The sequence below is a fragment of the Pan troglodytes genome, chromosome 8 (genome assembly GCF_028858775.2).
Source record: "Pan troglodytes isolate AG18354 chromosome 8, NHGRI_mPanTro3-v2.0_pri, whole genome shotgun sequence".
Classification (NCBI taxonomy): Eukaryota; Metazoa; Chordata; class Mammalia; order Primates; family Hominidae; genus Pan; species Pan troglodytes.
Window position 1 is genome coordinate 107,756,750 of NC_072406.2, and position 21,243 is coordinate 107,777,992.

A 21,243-nucleotide genomic window follows, 5' to 3' on the forward strand; every position below is an offset into this window, starting at 1 on the left:
TTCTATCCTGTTTGAGCCATGAATATTCTGAGTTTCCTGCTACATGCACATAATTGTAACTGACACAGAAGGACAATGAGTGCATAGGCAGATGGACTGTGTGAGGCCTACATGGGAGATAAGATGCTGTCAATCAGTGGGGGGTAGAGGAGCACTTAAGCAAATAGACGTTCCTCCCTGATAGCAACAAGCAAGACAAGGTGGGTAACATAGGTTCTCAGCAGGACTAAGCTTTAAGCAATTCCCTGGAAAGACTTTTCTATATCTCATTACAAGCAACTCATAAATATTTGAATGAATTACTAAAATTATCATTCCAAGCCACCTTTTGAACCACTGTTCTATAACTTTATTAGAGAGTTAACTACCTTCACTTGAACCACTATCACTTCCCTTTATATTGTCTGTCTATAAATTACAGACAATTTTCTCAAAATTTCTTTAGACCTTCTGACTCTATCTCCTGGCCGCTAACTCACTCCCTAACCACAATCTACTGATGGTGGGTAAAGCAGGCAGGACCTTATTCTCATGAATGGGAAGGCGACTATGGGTTCTCCTCCCTTCCTGCCTCCTTCACACACAAATCTTAGAAAGAACATTTCTAACGAAGTAATAGTCATTTCTGCCTTTCCTTAAATAACCGTTTTTCAAGTGACTATGTTTCAGGTTTGTGGAGATAAAAGAAAGATAATATGATTTTTTTTCACAACAGGCTTGGCATCTAGATCCTGGCACAGAGCTGCTTGGTAAGCCATCATCTGGGATGGAACTGGGATTCCGATGGCATTGCTGGATCCACAGGTGCACGGTCTCTTCCTGCTGTGGGAGTCCCTGGGACTAAAAGACTGGTTTGTTGTTGAGGCTAAGTTTTATGGAGTGCTACTTTCCTTCATTGGGTTAATTATTAATAATACAGGTACCCTACTCTGCTTTCAGGAATATTATCCTAAGCAATATGTACAACTAAGTCTTAAGTTTAAAAGTTGTATGCCTAATGGTTTGGTCTTACTGATCTGCCAGAGAGAAGGGTGGTGGAGGGACAGGCTTACTCCCCTAGGGTTTGGACCAGGGATCATCAGTGGCTGTTTGCAGAGCTTAGAGCTATGCCAAGTATCATGTATTATCCTTTTGGTAGCTGTCAGATCTAGGCTTTCTGGCTTTCTCTCCTGTCTGCTGGAGGGCCTATCTTGACCTGGAAGGGTGGTGAGCATGGGTGGAGCAGCCTGAGAGGGTACCTCAAGGACACAGGCAGTGGCATGCATGTCTGTCCAGGTGATCAAATGGTAGAAGCCAATCAGAATCCAGCAGCCAGGCTAGCATGAAGGAGGCTAACCCACAGTCTGTATCAGGAGAAGAGGGTGGGTCGCATGGCTCAGTGCCAGGTAGTCAAGGGTCATTCTGGCTGGAGACAACAGGGTAACAGCAGTAGATAAGGCCTGTTAGGGTTCAAGAGGAGGTCACCACTAACAACAAGGTTTCATGCAGTTGACTCAGTCAAATCCAGTAGGTTCTAGCACAAAGGAGAGCTTCAGGGGACTCAGGGCTTGTTGGGTTTCCTATTGAACAACGCCTTTTACCTTCCAAGGCTGACCCTACCTTTCTTGGGGGTATTTTTTTAATGTTCTACAATGTATTATACTTGTTAGGGTCCATATTGAAAACTGAGAAGGCCTTGATTAGTTAGGAAAATTCAAGGCTTCTAGAGAAATAATCGTTTCCCATCTTCTAAGGAACTTTTAGGCTCTAAGTTCCAAAGAAAATCTGTCCCCTCTTAGTAGGTATGAGGGCATACTGAAGTGTATGTGTGTACAGATGTGGCATGGTGGGGGATGGGAGGGGTTGTCCATGTTCTTCTTAAGGGCCACGGATTATACTCTTACCACTCTGACAGAGGAGAACCCTTTACTTCTTCAGCATCAGAATCCTTATGCCCAGTAACCAATGAGGCTGTGTTCCAGGCCTCAACAAGAAGGGACCCAGACGTGACTACTCTTTTTCTCTCTGGCCTTCCATTGCCTTCTCTGTTTGTCTCCACAAGCATTCTCATTTTGCCTTTCTTTTCTTTTTTTTTCCCTCTGCTATTCTGCTTATCATGGTCAGTGAAAGAGCTCCACGTTCCAGAAAAATCCAAATCCCCAAATTCAAAAACCTAGGGAAACAATTAGAAAGTGCCTCCTTCTGTGAATGAGTCTAATGAGGATAAGTATCAATAAAAATACTGAAGTGAACACTTACTATATACCAGGAGTTGTGCTAAGTATTCATACACCTTCTACAGGAGTAAAAAGGACAAGTGTTGGCTCTGGAGCCAGACTGCCTGAGTGAAATTTCAACCCCTTCACTTACTTGCTGTCTCCTTAACTATCTCATAAGGTTGGTAGGGTGGATAAAACAAGTTCATGCATGAACAGAGATTGGCACAAAATACTCAATGAATATTAACTGGTACTGTAAAAAAAGTGTTACTTGCTGTGACATGACATATATATCCATGGTCCCTGGCTTATAACTCTAATAATCCTTTTTACAGTCTTTTGTTATAATGTTGGTGTAAGGAAACAGAATCTCTCTGATATTCTCCTGAACTCCTTTCACCTACTCAAGGCAGGACTCTAATTTGATTGTGGGTTGTAAGACCCTCAGTCCAGAGAGGGTCCTGCCCCATACCTTGGAGGAAGAAATATTGCACAGGAAGACCAAGACAAAATCTGAACAGACAGGCCTTGCTGGGTTACCCCACTCAGTCTATTAGTATCAGGTCACATTCTTTTTGTTCAATCACATTTCGACACAGTTGCCCATGCTTCAATCATGCCTATCCAATAAGTCTCCATAAGAGGTCCAAGAGGACAAGGTTCGGAGAGCTTCCAGATGGCTGAACATGTGGAGGTTCCTGGAGGGTGGCGTGCCCCGGAAGGGCATGGAAGATCTGTGCCTCTTACCACACACCTCACCCTACGTATCTCTTCATCTGTTTCCTTTGTAATAAATTGGTAAATCTAAGTGTTTCCCTGAGTTCTCTGCATCACTCTAGCAAATCAATCAAGCCCAAAGAGGGTACTGTGGGAACCCCAACTTGAAGCCGGTCAGTCAGAAGTTCCAGAAGCCTGGACTCAGGACTACTAGGAAGATGGGGATGATCTTGAGGGACTGAGCCCTCAACCTGTGGGCTGTCCTCAGGGAGACAGTGTCAGAATTGAATTGGAGGATACCCAACTGATGTCCACTGCAACCCTGTACATTTGGTCACAGAAGTCTTCTGTGTTGATTGTTGTTATGGAGTGAGAGCAGAGGAAAAATAGTTTGAGCTTTTCCATATTCTACCTTCATCATCATCATCATCATCATCATCATCATCATCTTACTGAATTCTCATGAATTAAGCCTCATAAGTTAGGTATTATTATGAGTTCATTATTATTATTATCCCCATTTTATAAATAAGGAAACTGATGCTCAGAGTAACTGAGTAATTTACCAGCATTGCCAGATTACAAAAATGGCCACAATCCTTTTGCGGCTTCTCCATTAACAGGTGAGTCAATCTTCCAAACTTCTTAAATTTGAGCTGGCCCCGTAACTTGCTTTGACAAATGTGGCAGAAGGAACAGTGCATAAATTCTGAGTTTACATCTCAAGAGGACTTGTAGCTACCATGCTTCCTGTTCTTGGGAACCCTGCAAGCATCATGCAAAGCAGCAAATGAACATCCTGCTGGAGAATGAGAAGCCAAATGGAATGTACATGATGTATCATCCCAGCAGAGGCCCCTTCATCCCCAGCAATCAGCCCTAAGTCAATCTGAGACCTGACACAGACACAGAACCACTGTGCAGCTGAGCCCAGTCCAAAATACCATCCCACAGAATTGTGACCTAAACAGACAGTTGTTTTAAGCTACGAAGTTACTTCATAAGGAGAAGGGCTAGTTTTAAAAACCCAGGAACTGGTTCCAAAACCTGAACTTTCAGCCCTTATACTCTACATTAATAGGAAAGAGATTTTTCTGTCTAATGACAAGCTTGATTAGTTGATTGGCAAGTCATCTTGCAATGAAGCTTGGAAATGGACTACTGATAAGATTTAGGTGATATCAAGGAGCTAGCCAACTCAAAACATCACAAACAGCCTTTCAACAAATGATGCTGGAATAACTAGTATTAAAAGTTGAAAGATGAACATTGACCTAAACCTCACACCTTATACAAAAATTAACTCAAAATAGATCACGAAGTTGGGTGCAGTGGCTCACACCTGTAATTCCTGCAGGTTGGGAGGTCAAGGTGGGAGGATCTTTTGAGCCCAGAAGTTTGAGACCAGCCAGAGCAACATAGACTCCATTTTTACAGATTTTTTTTTTTTTTTTTTTTTTTGAAACGGAGTCTCACTCTGTCACCCAGGCTAGAGTGCAGTGGCGCTATCTTGGCTCACTGCAAGCTCCTCCTCCCGGGTTAATGCCATTCTCCTGCCTCAGCCTCCCGAGCAGCTGGGACTACAGGCACCTGCCACCACACCCGGCTAATTTTTTGTGTTTTTTAGTACAGACGGGGTTTCACTGTGTTAGTCAGGATGGTCTCGATATCCTGACCTCGTGATCTGCCTGCCTCGGCCTCCCAAAGTGCTGGGATTACAGGCGTGAGCCACCAGGCCCAACCAAAAAACTTTTTAAAAAATTAAATGTGCCAAGACGGGGCAACATGGCAAAACCCTGTCTCAACAAAAAATATAAAAATTAGCTGGATGTGGTGGTGCACGCCTATAGTCCCAGCTACTTGGGAGGCTGAGGCAGGAGAATCGCTTGAGCCTGGGACGTTGAGGCTGCAGTGAGTAATGATTGCACCACTGCTCTCCAGCCTGGGTGACAGAGTGACACCCTGTCTCAAAAAATAAAAAATAAAAAAATTAGCCAGGTGTGGTGGTGCAACCCATAGTCCTAGCTACCTGGGAGGCTGACATAGGAGGATCACTTGAGCCCTGAAGGTTGAGGCTGCAGTGAGCCTTGATCGTGCCACTATGCTCCAGCCCTGGGTAACAACCGAGCAAGATCTTGTCTCAAGAAAACAAAAAAAAATGGATCATGGATTTAAGTATAAAATATAAAACTATCGAACTTTCGGGAAAAAAACATACGAGAAAATCTTCAGAATACAGGGTTATACAAAGAGTTCTTAGACTTGACCCCAAAAGTACAATCCATAAAAACAAAAGCTGATAAATTTGACGTCATCAAAAGAAAAACTTTTCCTATATGAAAGACCCTCTTAAGAGAATAAAATGACAAGCTATGAGACTGGGAGAAAACATTTGCAAACCACCTATCCAACAAAGGACTAATACCTGGAAGTGCTATGGTTTGGATATGGTTTGGCCCTTCCAAGTCTCAGGTTGAAATCTGATCCCCAGTGTTGGAGGTGGGGCCTGGTAGGAAGTGTTTGAATTACGGGGGCAGATCCCTGATGAACAGCCTGGTGCCACTCTCAGAGGGAATGCATGAGTCCTCACTCTTAGTTCCCATGAGACATGGTTGTTAAAAAGAGCCTGGCCCTTTCTTTTCTCTCTCTTGCTTCCTCTCTGGCCATCTGATTTTGCACACAACAGCTCCCCTTCATCCTCTTCCAAGAGCAGAAGCAGCCTGAGGCATTCACCCAATGCAGTTTTTGGTGCCATGCTTTTTGTGCAGCCTGCAGAACCATGACAAATAAACCTCTTTTCTTTATACATTACCCAGCCTCAGATATTCCTTTATAGCAATAAAAATGGACTAAGACAGGAAGATATAGAGAATTCTCAAAATTCAATAGTTTAAAAAAAAAACAACTTTCCAATTCAAACTGAGCTGAAGGCCAGGTGTGGAGGCTCATGCCTATAATCCCAGGACTTTGGGAGGCTGAGGTGGGGGGATCACTTGAGGTCAGGAGTTTGACACCAGCCTGGCCAACATGGTAAAACCCTGTTTCTACTAAAAATACAAAAACTAGCTGGGCATGGTGGTGGGCACCTGTAATCCCAGCTACTCAGGAACTGAGGCAGGAGAATCGCTTGAACCCGGGAGGCAGAGGTTGCAGTGAGCTGAGATTGCGCCACTACACTCCAGCCTGGGTGACAGGGCAAGACTCCATCTCAAAAAACAAAAAAAAACAAAAAGAATGAGCTAAAGACATGAACTAACATTTCACTGAAGAGGATATAAACACATGAAAAGATGTTCAATATCATTAGCTATTAGGGAAAGGCACATTAAAGCCACAATGTGATTATCGCTACATACCTATCAAAATGGCTAAAATAAAAAAGAGTGACCACATCAAATGACGGTAAAGATGCAGAGAAAGTGCATCACTCATACAGTGCTAGTAGGAATGTAAAATGGTACTGTCACTCTGCAAAGACAGTTTGACAGTTTCTTATAAAACTGTGTTAGGCCATTCTTGCATTGCTGTAAAGAAATACCTGAGGCTAGGTAATTTATAAAGAAAAGAGGTTTAACTGGCTCATAGTTCTGTGGGCTGTACAGGAAGCATGGTGCTGGCATCTGCTCAGCTTCTGGTGAGGCCTCAGGAAGCTTATAATCATGGCAGAAGGCAAAGGGGAAGCAGGCATCTCCAATGGCGAGAGAGGGAACAAGAAGAGAGAGTGAGGGGGTGGTGCCACACACTTAACCAGATCTTGTGAGAAGTCACTCACTATCTCAAGGACAGCACCAAGGCATGAGGGATTCACCCCCATGACTCAAACACCTCCCACAGGCCCCACCTCCAACACTGGGAATTACAATTCAATATGAGATTTGGTAGGGACATACATTCAAACTATGTAAAAAACTAAACATGTAGCTACAATCTGACCCAGCAACTACACTCTTAGGCATTTATCCCACAGAAATGAAAACTATGTTCACACAAAATCCTGTACATCAATGTTCATACCAGCCTTATTCATAACAGCCAAAAAATGAGAGCAACCCAGATGTCCTTTAATGGGTGAATGGTTACACTAACTGTGATACACTCATAGCATTACATACTTCTCAGTAATAAAAAGGAACTAACTGATACACACAGCAACTTGAATGAATCTCCAGAGAATTATGCTGAAGAAAACAGAATTCCAAAAGGTTACATACTGGATAATTCCATTTATATAACATTTTTATAAGGACAAAATTATAAAAATGTAGACCAGATTAATGTTGGCCAGGGGTTAGTAATAGGGAAGAGGACAGTGGCTGTTAAAGAGAAATAAAAAATCCTGTGGTGATTGAAATGTTCTGTATCTTGATCGTATCAACGTCAATATCTTGGTTCAGATACTGGGTGAAATTGGGTAAAGGGTATAAGGGACCTTTTTGTACTATTTCTTAAAATTGCAAGTGAATTTATAATTAGCTCAAAATCTAAAACTTAATTACAAAAAACGAGTAATGAACAAAAGTAGCATGGGGCCGGGCACAGTGGCTAACGCCTGTAATCCCAACACTTTGGGAGGGAGGCCGAGGCGGGCAGATCATCTGAGGTCAGGAGTTCGAGACCAGCCTGGCCAACATGGCGAAACCCTATTTCTACTAAAAATACAAAATTAGCTGGGTGTGGTGATGCACACCTGTAATCCCAGCTAACTGGGAGGCTGAGGCAGGAGAATCGCTTGAACCTGGGAAGCAGAGGTTGCAGTGAGCTGAGATTACACCACTGCACTCCAGCCTGGGAGACAGAGTGAGACTCAAGAAAAAAAAAAGCATGTAGAAATTTATTTGGGGGTCAACTTTATTGACACAAACACTGAGAACATTTCACCAGGAGACTACCTCTTTGCCTCCTTGCTATTTGGCAGAATTTTGTCCAATTCTGCCAAATTACATCTTTTTTTCTCTCTCTCTCTTTTAAACCTTTTTTCTTGGCTGGGCACGATGGCTCACGCCTGTAATCCCAGCACTTTGGGAGGCCAAGGCAGGCAGATTGTTTGATCTCAAGAGTTCAAGACCAGCCTGGGCAATATGGCAAAATCGCATCTCGACAAAAAATAAAAAAGTTAGAGTCAGCGTGGTGGTGTGTGCCTGTAGTCCCAAGTACTTGGTGGGCTGAGGCAGGAGGATTGCTTGAGTCCAAGAGGTCTGGACTGCATGGAGCTATGTTTGTGCCACTGCACTCCAGCCTGGGTGACAAAATGAGACCCTGTCTCCAAACAAACAAACAAACATCTTTTTTCTCTTTGAAAACCTTGTTGAAACATACTTTGACTATCAAACGTCCCACATACTCATAAGTTTTCTATGATACATACGAGATCTGAAGACGGTTGTACACTTGACCCAGGGCAGAAGATGTTGGTTGAAGGGCTGGAACCCACAGCGGTAAACTTGACTCAACATGCTGCGATGTGGTCACTGACCAAAGTATCTGCAGAATACATTTTTTAAAAAGTGAGTAATGAAAAATACTGGACAATTCATTTTATTTCCCTCTACTTCCCCTTACCCTCGGAGTAAAAATCTGACTCTCCTGCTCCAAACTCCTCTGTATTAGGGAAACTCCCACCTCCTCTATATTATAGAAAAGAGAGAAAAAGTAAGTGGCTCCTTTCTAGGCCTCAACCATCTTAGTTTTTATGTAAGCAAATAATAATGCAGGGTTAGGAATATTTTGAGACACAAAAAACACCTGCTCTTTTTGGTATCTTCCAAATTAAAAAAAAATCTTTCAGGTGCAATGCTTATGTGTTAATACTAAATCTTCATATAATTCCTGTAACAGATCCAACATCCTAAAGCAATCATGTCCACCTTTCTGCTAACATCTCCCAACAGAACCAGGAAATGCACCTATTTGAAATGTCAGCTTGATCCTTGCCAGCCAGCCATGAAAAGCAAGAGGAAAGGCCAGAGGCTGCTGCCATGTCTTTCTTCCTGATGCCCACAGGATTACAAAATAACTCTTGTACCCCTGGAAGGCAGTGGCAATGCCTACAACTGGCTAACATCTTAATCCTGTGGAGGAAGAGAATATGGCTACAAATCTCGGTTGAGAACATAAGGCAGTTATGGGCATTTCCTCACCCTGGGTCAAATTTGAGACTTTAGACAAAGAATAGTTTATTTCACAAAAAAGTAGGGAACTCGTTCCTATATGTACAGGGAGAACAAGCCATTCATTATTGTAGCTTTTTTTTTTTTTTTTTTAAGATGGAGTCTTGTTCTGTTGCCAGGCTGGAGTACAGTGGAGCGATCTCGGCTCACTGCAACCTCTGTCTCCCGGGTTCAAGTGATTCCCCTGCCTCAGCCTCCCGAGTAGCTGGGACTACAGGCACGCGCTACCATGCCTGGCTAATTTTTTGTATTTTAGTAGAGACGGGGTTTCACCATGTTGGCCAGGATGGTCTCGATCTCCTGACCTTGTGATCCACCCACCTCGGCCTCCCAATATTGTAGCTCTTTTTATGCTACAGAGACACTGCTATTTTCACAAGGTAAGAAAAATACTTCACTTTCTTTGTTTGTGGGCCTCCTTTTAACTTTTGTTCCATGGATTGGTGGATATATCCCAGCCCTCTTAAATGTGCCTCAGAAGACTAGCATTTAGCCCCATAGTGAAGAAAAATTAGGAATGGTGTCATTGCTTTACAATTTATACTGCACAAAGGCACTGAAATGGGACAGAGAAGAGACTGGCAGGATGCAGCTGTTCTAAAACATATGGCATCTAGTAGGCAACAGAAAGTATTAATTGATCTTTGTTATTTCAATTTTTTCATAACACTGAAGTATGATTTTAGCACGTGATCTAAGTTTGCTGCTTATATAAATTCCTTCAATAATGGCTGCTAAACAATTATTTACATGTGAATTCTCCAAAATAACTACAGAAGAGCCAAAGGGTAAAACAATCAAATTCCAGTTCCACCTCCCTAAGAAACCTTCCCCAGCAAGGCTAGTCTTCACAGCTGGATATAATTCTATAGGTTAGCTTTTAAATAGCTCATGACTACTGCTTTTCCCATCTGGATTACAAACTTTCCATTGACAATATGGCAAAAACGATGAGGAACAAGGCCTTTGAAGTTGGTCAGATTTGGGTTCGAGCTCTGCACTTTCTGTGTGTCTTGTGGAGAGTTACCCAATTTTTCTTTATTATTATTATTATTATTATACTTTAAGTTTTAGGGTACATGTGCACAATGTGCAGGTTAGTTACATATGTAAGAGTTACCCAATTTTTCTAAGCCTCTGTTTCCTCACTTATAAATCAGGGATACTAACACTATGGACCTCATGAAATTATAGTGAGAATTAAAAGAGAGAATGCGTGGAAAGTGCTTGGGTACAACAAATGGTCAGTAAATGTCAGTTTTCCTCCTTTTGTCTTTTAGGCACTAATGATGCCTTAGAATTATTTTTTCCTTAATTTCCTTCAAGACCCATCACGGGAACAAATAATTCAACGAATATTCACTATTAGATACAATCACACACATATATTGACTGACTGTTTACCTCTCTATTAACCAAGAGTCATTGAAAGCTCTGAACACTTACGGTCACTGAAATAGAGATTGAAGACTGACGTAGAAACCAAGCCTCCTGACCTCTCCCCTGTACCACCATCTCTGACTGACCTCGGAGGTTACATCTACTCTGTCACTGCAATGGATAGCTCACCCTGCCAGAGTGTATTACGTCCTCGAGAAGCACACAGTTGATCCCAAGGAGCAAAGAGAGTGTGAGTGTGTGTGTGTGTGTGTGTATCTAGACTCGTGTCTAGATTCGTGTGACTGTGTCTCGACTCTGTGTGTGTGTTTAGACTCCATCAGTTGAAGAAAGTTTTCACGTTTTGACTCAAGACATTTCTCAATATCTCTTTACAGACTAAACAGAAAGCCCTTATCTAACTGATTTGAACAGAGAAGTGAACCTTAGTCCCAGCACAGTTCACCCACAAACACATGCTCGGTATATGGCTCACCACTTAAATACAAAGATCCGATGGGCCTCACCACCTCAGAGGGCAGGGGACAATGATGGGGGAAGGACGAGGTGGGTATGTGGGTGCGTCCTGCTGTAACAGGAAGACCCCAGCATACACAGAATGCCATACTGCAAAGGGAGTCTGGCTTTGAGGAGGGGATGATGAACGCCTGGAGGGCCGCGGGGAACTAGGGACCCAGGCCCCTGAGAGTCGGCGTGCGGCCAGCTAAAACCCGCGGCATCCCGGCGCTGCCACCACCGCCACCCACGCCACCCACCAGTGCAGGCTCCATACTCTTGGAAGGAAGGGGCCCGCGGATGCCTGAAGTCTCCACTTGGCCCAGTTCCTCACATGGTGTACCCAGCGGAGGCCGGGGAGGTCAGGGCCCGTAGCCATCCGTAGATCCCGGGGCCGCCGCGCACCGGCATATGGGAGCGCGCCACGGTCTTGCAGCGCGCCCTGGGCGGCCCGATGCAGCCGCCATCCCTCGGCCGAGGCCCACACCTACCCATGGGCCAGATCCCCGGGCCCCGGCACCTGCTCCGGCAGCGTCCCCGCTCCAGCGGCCCGGCGCTCACGCCCCTCGCCCTTGAGCCTGGGCGCGCAACAGCTTCCGCAGAGACGCGGGCGCCTAGCCATCCCCGCCGCTCGCCGCGTACCTGCCTCACCACCGCCGCCTTCGCCGCCTGGCACTACCGCGGGTCCGCACTCCACGCCGGGCTGATTCCGGCGCTCGCTCACTCTCTTTTTTCTTCCGTCCACGTCCCGCACGATGACGTTACGTCAGTGGCGTAAGAGTAAACCTGGGCAGCCGGCCCTACGCTGTTGACGTGGGGCGAGGGCCTGTCCTGGAGCTGCGGCGCGGCAATGGCGTAGGCCCCTTTCGAGAATCAGGCCAGCGCTCCACGTGGCGGGCCAGCCCACCAGGCCCCGGCAGCCTGGAAGAGGCGGGACTCGAGTTCAGGGGGAACGCCCACGTCCCGGGAGGGGACAGGGGCCGGAGACAGGGGCGAAGACACCTTCGAAACGCCGCCCCACTGGGCCTTCCAGGAAGGTAGAAGAGGTGCCTGGCACCCTCAGCTTCTGGTAGATTTCATAAGGTGTGTTTGTCAATGTTAACCATTTATATCCCGGGAAATAGGTTGGATCAACTTACATATGTTAGTTACTCCAGGCACATCCTGGGAATAGATTGGATCAGTTTACACACATTTGCAAACTTTGGCTCCTTAAATGGAAGCATTTTGGCACTGCAATCAAATTACTTGCCCCCTAGTCATGTGGAGGTTTCCCCAATGGTCCCATCTCAACTCCCTTTCATCAAAGGCAGTTGTAAGACTATTGCATTTTAAAATAGGATATTCAGTCTCTGACAACTAGAACTATTCCAAAGGTGAATGCAGACTCACCTTTAAAGAGAGACCACAAAAACCTGGCACTGTGGTGTGTGCCTGTAGTCCCAGCTACTCGTAGGTGGAGGCAGGAGAACCACCTGAGCCCAGGAGTTCAAATCCAGCCTGGACAACACAGCAAGACCCCACCTCTTAAAAAGAAAAAGAAAAAAAGTGAAAACACAGATTTTTCTCCCTCTTTCCTTGCTGTATTTTGCTCAAAGGACACATTCCTGCATAGGCACATAGTGCTGGGTGGTGGGAGGGCAGCACTTGATAGGAGGTTGGGCACAGAAAGGCATCATGCCCTTCTGTCGTCCCTGATAACACTACTGAGCCTATTTATTCATTTTCTTGTTTATTAAACACTGGCTACTGCTATGGTCTGAATATGTCCCCCAAAATTCATATGTTGGAAACTTAATTCCCAATGCAAGAATATTGGGAGGTGGGGCCTAATGGGAGGCATTTGGGTCAAGAGTGCTCCACCTTTATGAATAGAGTGACCCTCATGAATAGATTAATGCTGCTATCAAAAGGTTTGTGGAGGTGGGTGTTCTCTTCTGCTCTTCTGCCCTTCCACCACGTGAGGATACAGCAAGAAAGCCCTCACCAGATGCTGGCACCTTGATCTTGGACTTCCTAGCCTCTAGAACTGTGAGAAATAAATTTCTATTATTTAAAAATTATCCAGTCTGTGTTATTGTGTTTTAGCAGCACAAAATGGACTGAGACAGCCAAGCATTCCCTGGGTGTGGAAGAAGACATAGCTGAGTTCACAGCCTTATGGAAGAGAGAGATATATGAGCAAATAATTACAATACCATGTGATGAATACTAAAGAATGGGATGGCCAGACATTCAGGGATGGCTGAAATGGTTTGACTTTGTGTCCCCACCCAAATCTCACCTTGAATTGTAATTCCCATAATCCCCACCTATGGAGGGTGGGACCTGATGGGAGGTGATTGGATCATGGGACTGTTTCCCCCATGCTGTTCTCGTGATAGTGAGTTCTTATGAGATCTGGTGGTTTTATAAGGGACTCTTCCCCCTTCACTGGTTTGCTTTCTCCTGCCTGCCACCATGTAAGACTTGCCTCTTCCCCTTCCACCATGATTGTAAGTTTCCTGAAACCTCCCCAGCCATGTGAAACTGTGAATCATCTAAATCTCTTTTCTTTATAAATTACCCAGTCTTGGGTATGTCTTTGTAACAGTGTGAAAACAGACTAATACAATGGCTTTAAAAAGAGTTGATATTCAAATTATGCTTTGAAGCACTAGAAGTAAGGAGTTTACCTAAAAGAGGAGAGGAGTACAGGATCATATGAGGAAGAGGGAATAAGGGAATGATATATGCAGAGGTGTGAGACACCCCGTGAAAAGAGGCTACTTGCAGCAGGACATGACAGGAGAGGGGTCTGGCTGGTATCCTAAACTTACAAAGGGTTTTTTGTGGTATGCTAAAGATTTTGAATTTTATAATCCTTAAAAACAGAGAAACATGACTTTTTAAGTGCTGGAATGGTATGATCCGATTTTTGTGCCAGAAATCAGTAAAGACGCCTAGAGCTGGAATGTTGGTTAGCCTATTGCAAAGGCCCAGGTAAGAAATGGTGGCCCAAAAAAGGCTCCAGCAGAGGAATGGGGAACAAAAAGGAGGGAGAGCTGACAGCACTTATTCAAAGTGGGAGAGTGAGAGAAGAAGAGCAGTGCTTGGGAATCTGATGGTGCTGCAATACCATGAATCAGGAAATCTATGAGGTGAGTTCTCATGAGATCTGATGGTTTTATAAGGAACTCTTCCCCCTTCACTGGTTTGCTCTCTCATGCCTGCCACCATGTAAGACGTGCCTCTTCCCCTTCCACCATGATTGTAAGTTTCCTGAGACCTCCCCAGCCATGTGGAACTGTGAACAGGGAACAACAGTTCTTTTGGATGAGGAATGAGAATACGAAATGTGTTAAATGTGGAGCATTTTGAATTTGCAGTAGGGTAGAAAAAAACAAAAGAAATTAAATTTCCCTCAAGTAAGTTATATCTGGTACCTCGTCTTTTAAGATTCTCATCATGTACTTAGAATGAATTAGATGACTGTGGGTATAGCTAGAGCCAAGGGATAGGGGCCTTCACTTTAGAAGGCTTGTTCTGGTTCTTCTCTTAACTCACAGATTACCTTATGGTAATAGCTTATCTGCCTTCCCTGCTAAAAGATAAGCTCCTGAGAACAGGGAAGTATATTCATGGAACATAAGAAATATTCAATAGATATTTGATAAATAAAATGAACTACTTTTGGTTTAGTTTTCTCAAATTAAGAAATTGGGCTAATGACACCATCCTTGTCTATCCCATAGGGTTGTGAAGAGTATAAAAAATGAAAATCCTTTAACATTGTACAGACATTTTCTATTTTATCACTCTTATTTTTATTACTATTTTATTACTAATATTCTATTCCATCAATAAGGAGAAAGTAGTGGGATATGTAACTATGGATTAGGAAAAATTAAATTCCAGACACATGAGCTAGTTTTTCCCTCCATAGAAGTCAAGGAAGTAATTCAGCTATGATATTTTTCCTGTGTATGATAAAAAGACTGATTCTTTTTTTGACTGGAGGGGTTTAACTTTTGTCTCAGCAATTAGAAATAAGGCTGGACATGACCAGACAGTCACATAGGAAGTGGGACATTTAGTATTGGTCTATAAGAATGCAGGATTGAGAAGTGCTTCTTTAGATGCCATCTAAATTGTTTTAGGCTTAAATTACCTTAATCTCAAGTTATTTAATTGTAAAAACAGAAACTCATTCAAACAAGACAATTTACTAGAAGCAGTAACTTATAGTCTCCAAAGGCAGGAGGTAAAATTGGGTCTCACAAGGGGCAGGGACAAGAAAACTGGAAAGTAAGTAATCAAGATGGTTCTCCATCTCTAAGTCTCTTGCTGACACTTTTCTTTGCCCATCTGTTTCCTTCTCTCCACTTTTCCTTTAAGATAGAGTCTCCATTAGTGAACATTTGGTGGAAAATGGCTTCCCTAGCTCTAAAAAATCTTTCCAGTTAGTGCCCACTCGTGACTCATTTCAAGTCTTGGTCTAAATTCCAAGTTCCTGGGAGAGAAAATTGTACTGGCCTAGACTGGTTCAGGACTCCATTCTTGGTCCAGTCATGCATGTAATGGAAAGATGGAGGCTGTCCCCTCCCCTCCTTAAGCAAAGTTCTGAGCAGTTGGAATTCTCAGAGAAATAGTGGACATATTCAGGAGTTGGCAATGATGGGACCCTTAAATGAAACGAGTTTCAGCCACACTACGCAACATCACATAGTTTCACAAACCAAGCTGCACATCAGAAGCACCTAGAAAACTTTACAAAATACAGATCTTGGAGTCCCCACTTCCTAGACCTGCCTCTTCCACCAGTGATCAGAATCTCTAGGGGTAGGGCCCAGGAATCAGTATTTTTATAAAGCACCCTAAAAGATTACTTTGTGACTAACCTTTGGGAACCACTGCTTTAAAAGACCCAGAATACTGAACAAACAAATACAATGATAAAAAAGGGAAGTTACTCATAGAGTATTACATACAATACACAAGAAGTTGAGTTTTTTGTTTGTTTGTTTGTTTTTGAAACAGGGTCTCACTCTGTTACCCAGGCTGGAGTGCAGTGGCATGATCATGGTTCACTGCAGCCTCAACCTCCTGGGTTCAAGCGATCTTCCTACTTCCATCTCACAAATAGCTGGGACTGCAAATGTTCTGGTGATGGTTGTGTAACTCTGTGAATACATTTAAAACCACTGAATTGTACACTTTAAGAGGATGAATTTTATGGTATGTGAATTATAGTTGACATGTAATTTGTCTAAAGGCACAGAGTGGTCTCAAAGCACTTCGGAATGAGGCTAAGGATCTGAATCAGGGAGTAAGAGAGACCGGATTCTGAAAGGGGCAGGTAGTCTGTCAGCAGTGGACTGGATGTCTGCTGCCCCATAGATGTGAATGAGTTGTCACATATTTTTTCCTTTAAGAAGCCCAAACTTAAATATTCCATTAGCTTTGTGGTCAGTTTCACTACAGGTCTCCTCGGAGGCAGGGTTACTGAATTAAATGTCTATGAAATGGACTATGGTGGGATCTGTGCTATCAGCTTCCCAGCTACCGACTTCCCCTTGTACAGAAGCACCTCCTCTAATTTAATAACAACTGCTCAAAACTTTGCCTTTTCTTTCAGGGAAACTGGTTACTTTCCAAGTGTTTTGGAAAAGGGCAAAATGATAAACCAGTCAGAGATGACTTTACAAATGAGCATTTTCTTCTCATGAAGCAGGATTATAACTAAGTATATGCTGTATTAAAAGGCAATTTTAATTTCAGAGCATTAATATGCTGTGAAGAAAACCAAACTATCTCCCAATTCTGTCTTGACTTTCAAGTCCCCACAAAAGGAGCTGCCATCCTGCGTATCTTGGCTGTTTGGCCCATTCAGTGTTTCTACTACAGTCACTTCAGGCCCTGAACCCTCCTGCCCATGAAAAACCCTGGGCCTTCATGAGGGTTGTTCTAGGCTCCTGGGATCACCTCCCTCCCACTCACTCTCCCAATCCTCTACATCCTGCCATGTTAGTTCCAAACTTGCCCCTCACTAGTCTAGGCCACACTGATTGTTTGCTTTTCTGAACAAATGTAGTCTCCTGTGTTACGTCAATCTTCCCCCACTGAGTTGTTGGGTCACTGAGGAGCTGCACTTTACAATTCCACATTTCAGAGTTTCACTGAAGTTGTTCTAGTACATTCTATTCTTTAGATTCAATTCTTTGTAAAATGGATTTAAAGTTTAAAACAAGTAGATTTGATGTCGTCCACCAAAAATTTGCCTTAATTACAAGGCTAGCATAATTCTGCTCCAGGGCTAAACCTTTTAATGTTTTCTATCATAGTTCCCAACCAATTCCTACCCGCCCAAGAATAATAGGACATTACCTTGTTTTCTCTGCAAGCCAGAATCTCTGAATTGGCAGGGCAGGCAAGGCCCTTTGTAAGCTGCCACTGCCTGGTGCTAAAAAAAATAATTTTATGCTGAACTCACTAATGTCAGTCACAAAACTGGGGTCTTCAGAGTATATCTCCAAGAAAAAGAATCCAAGTCCCCTGATTTAAATGCTATGGTATATTTATGAAAGTTTCATCCCTCCCTGCATACCCCCCACCCTTTTTTTGAGACAGTCTTGCTCTGTTGCCCAGGCTGGAGTACAGTGGCATGATCATGGCTTCCTGCAGCCTTGACTCCCTGGGCTCAAGTGATCCTCCCACCTCAGCTTCCTGAGTAGCTGGGACCAAAAGTGTGTGCCACCATGCCTGGCTAAGCTTTTCTTTTTTTTAGACGGAGTTTCGCTCTTGTTGCCCAAGCTGGAGTGCAATGGCACAATCTTGGCTCACTGCAACCTCCGCCTCCCTGGTTCAAGCGATTCTCCTGCCTCAGCTTCCTGAGTAGCTGGGATTACAGGCACCCACCACCATGCCTGGCTAATTTTTGTATTTTTATTAGAGATGGGGTTTCACCATGTTGGCCAGGCTGGTGTTGAACTCCTGACCTCATGATCCATCCACCTTGACCTCCCAAAGTGCTGGGATTACAGGCGTGAGCCACTGTGCCCGGCCAGCTTTTCATTTTTTGTAGAGGTGGAGTCTTGCTACATTGCTCAGGCTGGTCTCGAACTCCTGACCTCAAGCAATCCTCTTGCCTCAGCCTCCCAAAGTGCTGGGATTACAGGAATGAGCCACTCTACCCGGACTTTTTTTCCCCAAACCTCACAAACATAGAAGCATAATCAGGAGGCAGACCACAGGTCAGCTGCCTTCTACCATGCTGCTGGAATTAGTACAACAAAGCTCTCAACCAGTTTTATTTTTCCTCACAATGAACGGAAGAAAAAGGCAGAAATAAATGGTAGGGTCATTTGCTAGTAGAAAAGAAAGCTGGGATTCCCCATTTACTTTGGAAACTGAGGAGAAAGAACTGCTTTCCCCACTCGTGTCTGGGCAAAGGGTGTGCCCAGATGTTGGCAAAGGAACCAGACAAAATCAACAGCCAGCAGTTTTCTGTTCCAAACAGTTAGCTCCTCTACAGTCCAGAGGGAAGCTATTCCTGAGTTCACTCAAGGTGACAGCAGAAGTGTTTCTCTCTTTTTGCTTGGCCCAACTGTGCCTGAGGGCTGATGGATCCAGACCTTGTAAACATTCAGCTAGGTGTAACATAACCAGAAAGGCTGAAGGAAGGCTCTTGGCCTTCCCAGCTTGAGAAGTAGGGGCCTCGTGTATCTGGTGGCCTGCAGAGCCCAAAGCAGAGAGCCATGATGAATAAAATACTTTTATTGCTTTTCTAAAATAACTCCTTTCATATACAAGGATTCCTTCAGTTAGGTCCTCTATTATCCTAAATGCTCTCTGGTCATGAGCAGGTGAGGATCTATTTAGCCAAGATAAGTGGCTGCCTCAGAGTTTCCCATAGGGAAAACTGAAATCTGATTATTTTCTTTTCTTCACGTAGTCTCTAGGTTGAGAACTCCAAGTAGTAAGAGGCACAGGATAAGGATGGGAGAGACTGAGCATTTTTGAGAGAATACTCCTCTGCTGAATGCCACTTTGAAGGGAAAGAAGTCGAATGGCCATTTCCAGTCCATTTTGGGTTGGCCCCTTGGAGGCTCTGGCTTCTGGGTAATGTCCACAAAGTTCACAAGAGTTGTCAAAGATACTTCTGTAACTTGCTGAGAATCCTACAGGAAGAAAGTCAATGACAGGTCAGTGCTTGGTACCCATTCATATAGCACTCTAACTTGGCTGTTATTATTACTTTCCCTGAAGAGAGAAATGAATTATTCTAAGCAAGATATACCTTTATCTCATATTGGTCCTATGTAGTTCTCTTTCAGTGAGACACAAGGAAATGAATATCTTAGCAATAGTCAATGATAGCAGAACTGAACAGTTACACCTACCTAAACCCTGACTCTAGCTTCCCCTAGCTGGGGAGCTGCCTGATATCAGAGAGGCCACATGGCAAAACTGCTGCTCTTAGGTGCTTAGCAGCTCTACTCTATCAGAAGGCTCCAGGCTCTGAAACAGTACATATGTACAAGTGAAAGTAGTAGTAGCAATTCTATTCCTTCTCCAATGGCAGAAAGAAAGGTCACTCACAGACTCTCAGGGTTGGAAGGATCCTTCCACCACCCACCAACTCATGCCAAATAAAACAGATGTTCCTAGAAGAAGGGATCTTGTCAGACTGACTCAAGTATCTGACCTAACAGATGTAGCTTTGGTAGATATGGCTGCAGCCTGATGATGTCTGGAATCATGTTTATCTAAAATGAATTCCCTTTGTTTTGACTCAGCTCAACAAGCAAACTTTTGATTATAATTTTTGGACAGTAAATAATTATTTTGTTAAACTTGAAGATTTTCTTCATTCACCCTCCTTCACTCTGATGAACATATTATGCATTTGCTGTGGTCTTTGGCAACAGTAAGTACCAAGCTCTGGGAACATAATTTTGCCTGGAATAACTCTCCTAGGGACTGTCACTTGATTGTTTGTTTTTAGAGACCGGGTCTTGCTCTGACACCCAGACTGGAGTGGAGTGGTGCAATCATCACTCACTGCAGCCTTGACCTCCTGGGCTCAAGTGATCCTCCTGCCTCAGCCTCCTGAGTAGCTAAGACTATACGAGTGCACAACCACACCTGGCTAAATTTTTTGTGTGTGTGTGTGTGAGATGGAGTCTCACTCTGTCACCCAGGCTGAAGTGCAGTGACACAATCTTGGCTCACTGCAACCTCTGCCTCCTGGGTTCAAGTGATTCTCATGCCTCAGCCTCCCAAGTAGCTGGGATTACAGGCACCCATCACCATGCCTAGCTAATTTTTTTGTATTTTTAGTAGAGACGGGGTTTCACCATGTTGGCTGGGCTGGTCTCGAACTCCTGACCTCGAGTGATCTGCCCAGTTCAGCCTCCCAAAGTGCTGGGATTACAGGTGTGAGCCACTGCGCCCGGCCTGGCTAATTTTTATTATTATATTTTTTTGTAGAGGCAGTTGTTAGTGTTGTCTATAAGTTGATTTAATAAATGTGCTATTCTAACTCATTTCAGAGCCTTTAGGAGGGCTTATTTGAAACTGCCCTCTCTGATGCATAATATGTGCATCAGAATGAAGGAGGGTGAATGAAGAAAATCTTCAAGTTTAACAAAATAGCTGTTTATAGTCCTAGGAAAATTTCCATGTTAATCTTGCTATGTTGCCCAGGCTGATCTCAAACACCTGGCCTCAAGTGATCCTCCTGCCTCAGCTTCCTAAAGTTTGTTTTTAAATGGGTATTGAGTCAGTCCTGTGCTAATCTTGCATTCAAATTAATTCTGTAGTTTTTTTTTTTTTGAGATGGAGTCTTGCTCTGTCGCCCAGGCTGGAGTGCAGTGGCGCGATCTCGGCTCACTGCAAGCTCTGCCTCCCAGGTTCACGCCATTCTCCTGCCTCAGCCTCCCGAGTAGCTGGGACTACATGTGCCCACCATCACACCTGGCTAATTTTTTGTATTTTTGGTAGAGACAGGATTTCACAGTGTCCAGCCAGGATGGTCTCGATCTCCTGACCTAGTGATCTGCCCGCCTCGGCCTCCCAAAGTGCTGAGATTACAGGTGTGAGCCACCACGCCCAGCCTTTTTTTTTTTTTTTTTTTTTAACATAGTGAGGCTCATGAGGGACTTGGCATAGGATAAATATAACTTCTGAGGCACTGAAAGAACCACATACATTACAAGGATGGCCAGCCTGGGCTGAAGCTGCCGAGGGATTCCTAACTCCAGCCAGGCATCGAAGACTGGCTGAGA

The 21,243-nt window shown here is 44.0% G+C and overlaps 2 protein-coding genes across 12 annotated transcripts in view; both read right to left on the reverse strand.

Annotated features, from left to right (window-relative positions):
• ALDH18A1 (aldehyde dehydrogenase 18 family member A1) overlaps positions 1-11,914 on the reverse strand; it is a 56,353-nt gene extending 44,439 nt beyond the window's left edge. For 4 of the 8 annotated variants that reach the window (XM_063782054.1, XM_063782052.1, XM_016918960.4 and 1 more), the window contains exons 1-2: positions 11,467-11,732; positions 8,281-8,396 (exon numbers count right to left, since the gene is read on the reverse strand). Coding sequence is in view for 4 of the 8 variants with exons in the window: in XM_016918960.4 (XP_016774449.1) it covers positions 8,281-8,368 (88 nt within the window). In the remaining 4 variants the exon portion in view is untranslated. Of the gene's footprint in view, positions 1-8,280; positions 8,397-11,466 lie in introns of all 8 variants that reach the window. The other 4 variants (XM_016918957.3, XM_016918959.3, XM_063782053.1 and 1 more) reach the window with 4 other exon arrangements.
• Positions 11,915-18,236: 6,322 nt separating this feature from the next.
• TCTN3 (tectonic family member 3) overlaps positions 18,237-21,243 on the reverse strand; it is a 29,990-nt gene continuing 26,983 nt past the window's right edge. For all 4 annotated transcript variants that reach the window (XM_009459003.5, XM_009459002.5, XM_054660383.2 and 1 more), the window contains one exon: positions 18,237-19,134. In XM_009459003.5, the coding sequence (XP_009457278.5) occupies positions 18,901-19,134 (234 nt within the window). In that variant the 3' untranslated portion in view covers positions 18,237-18,900. The remainder of the gene's footprint in view (positions 19,135-21,243) is intronic.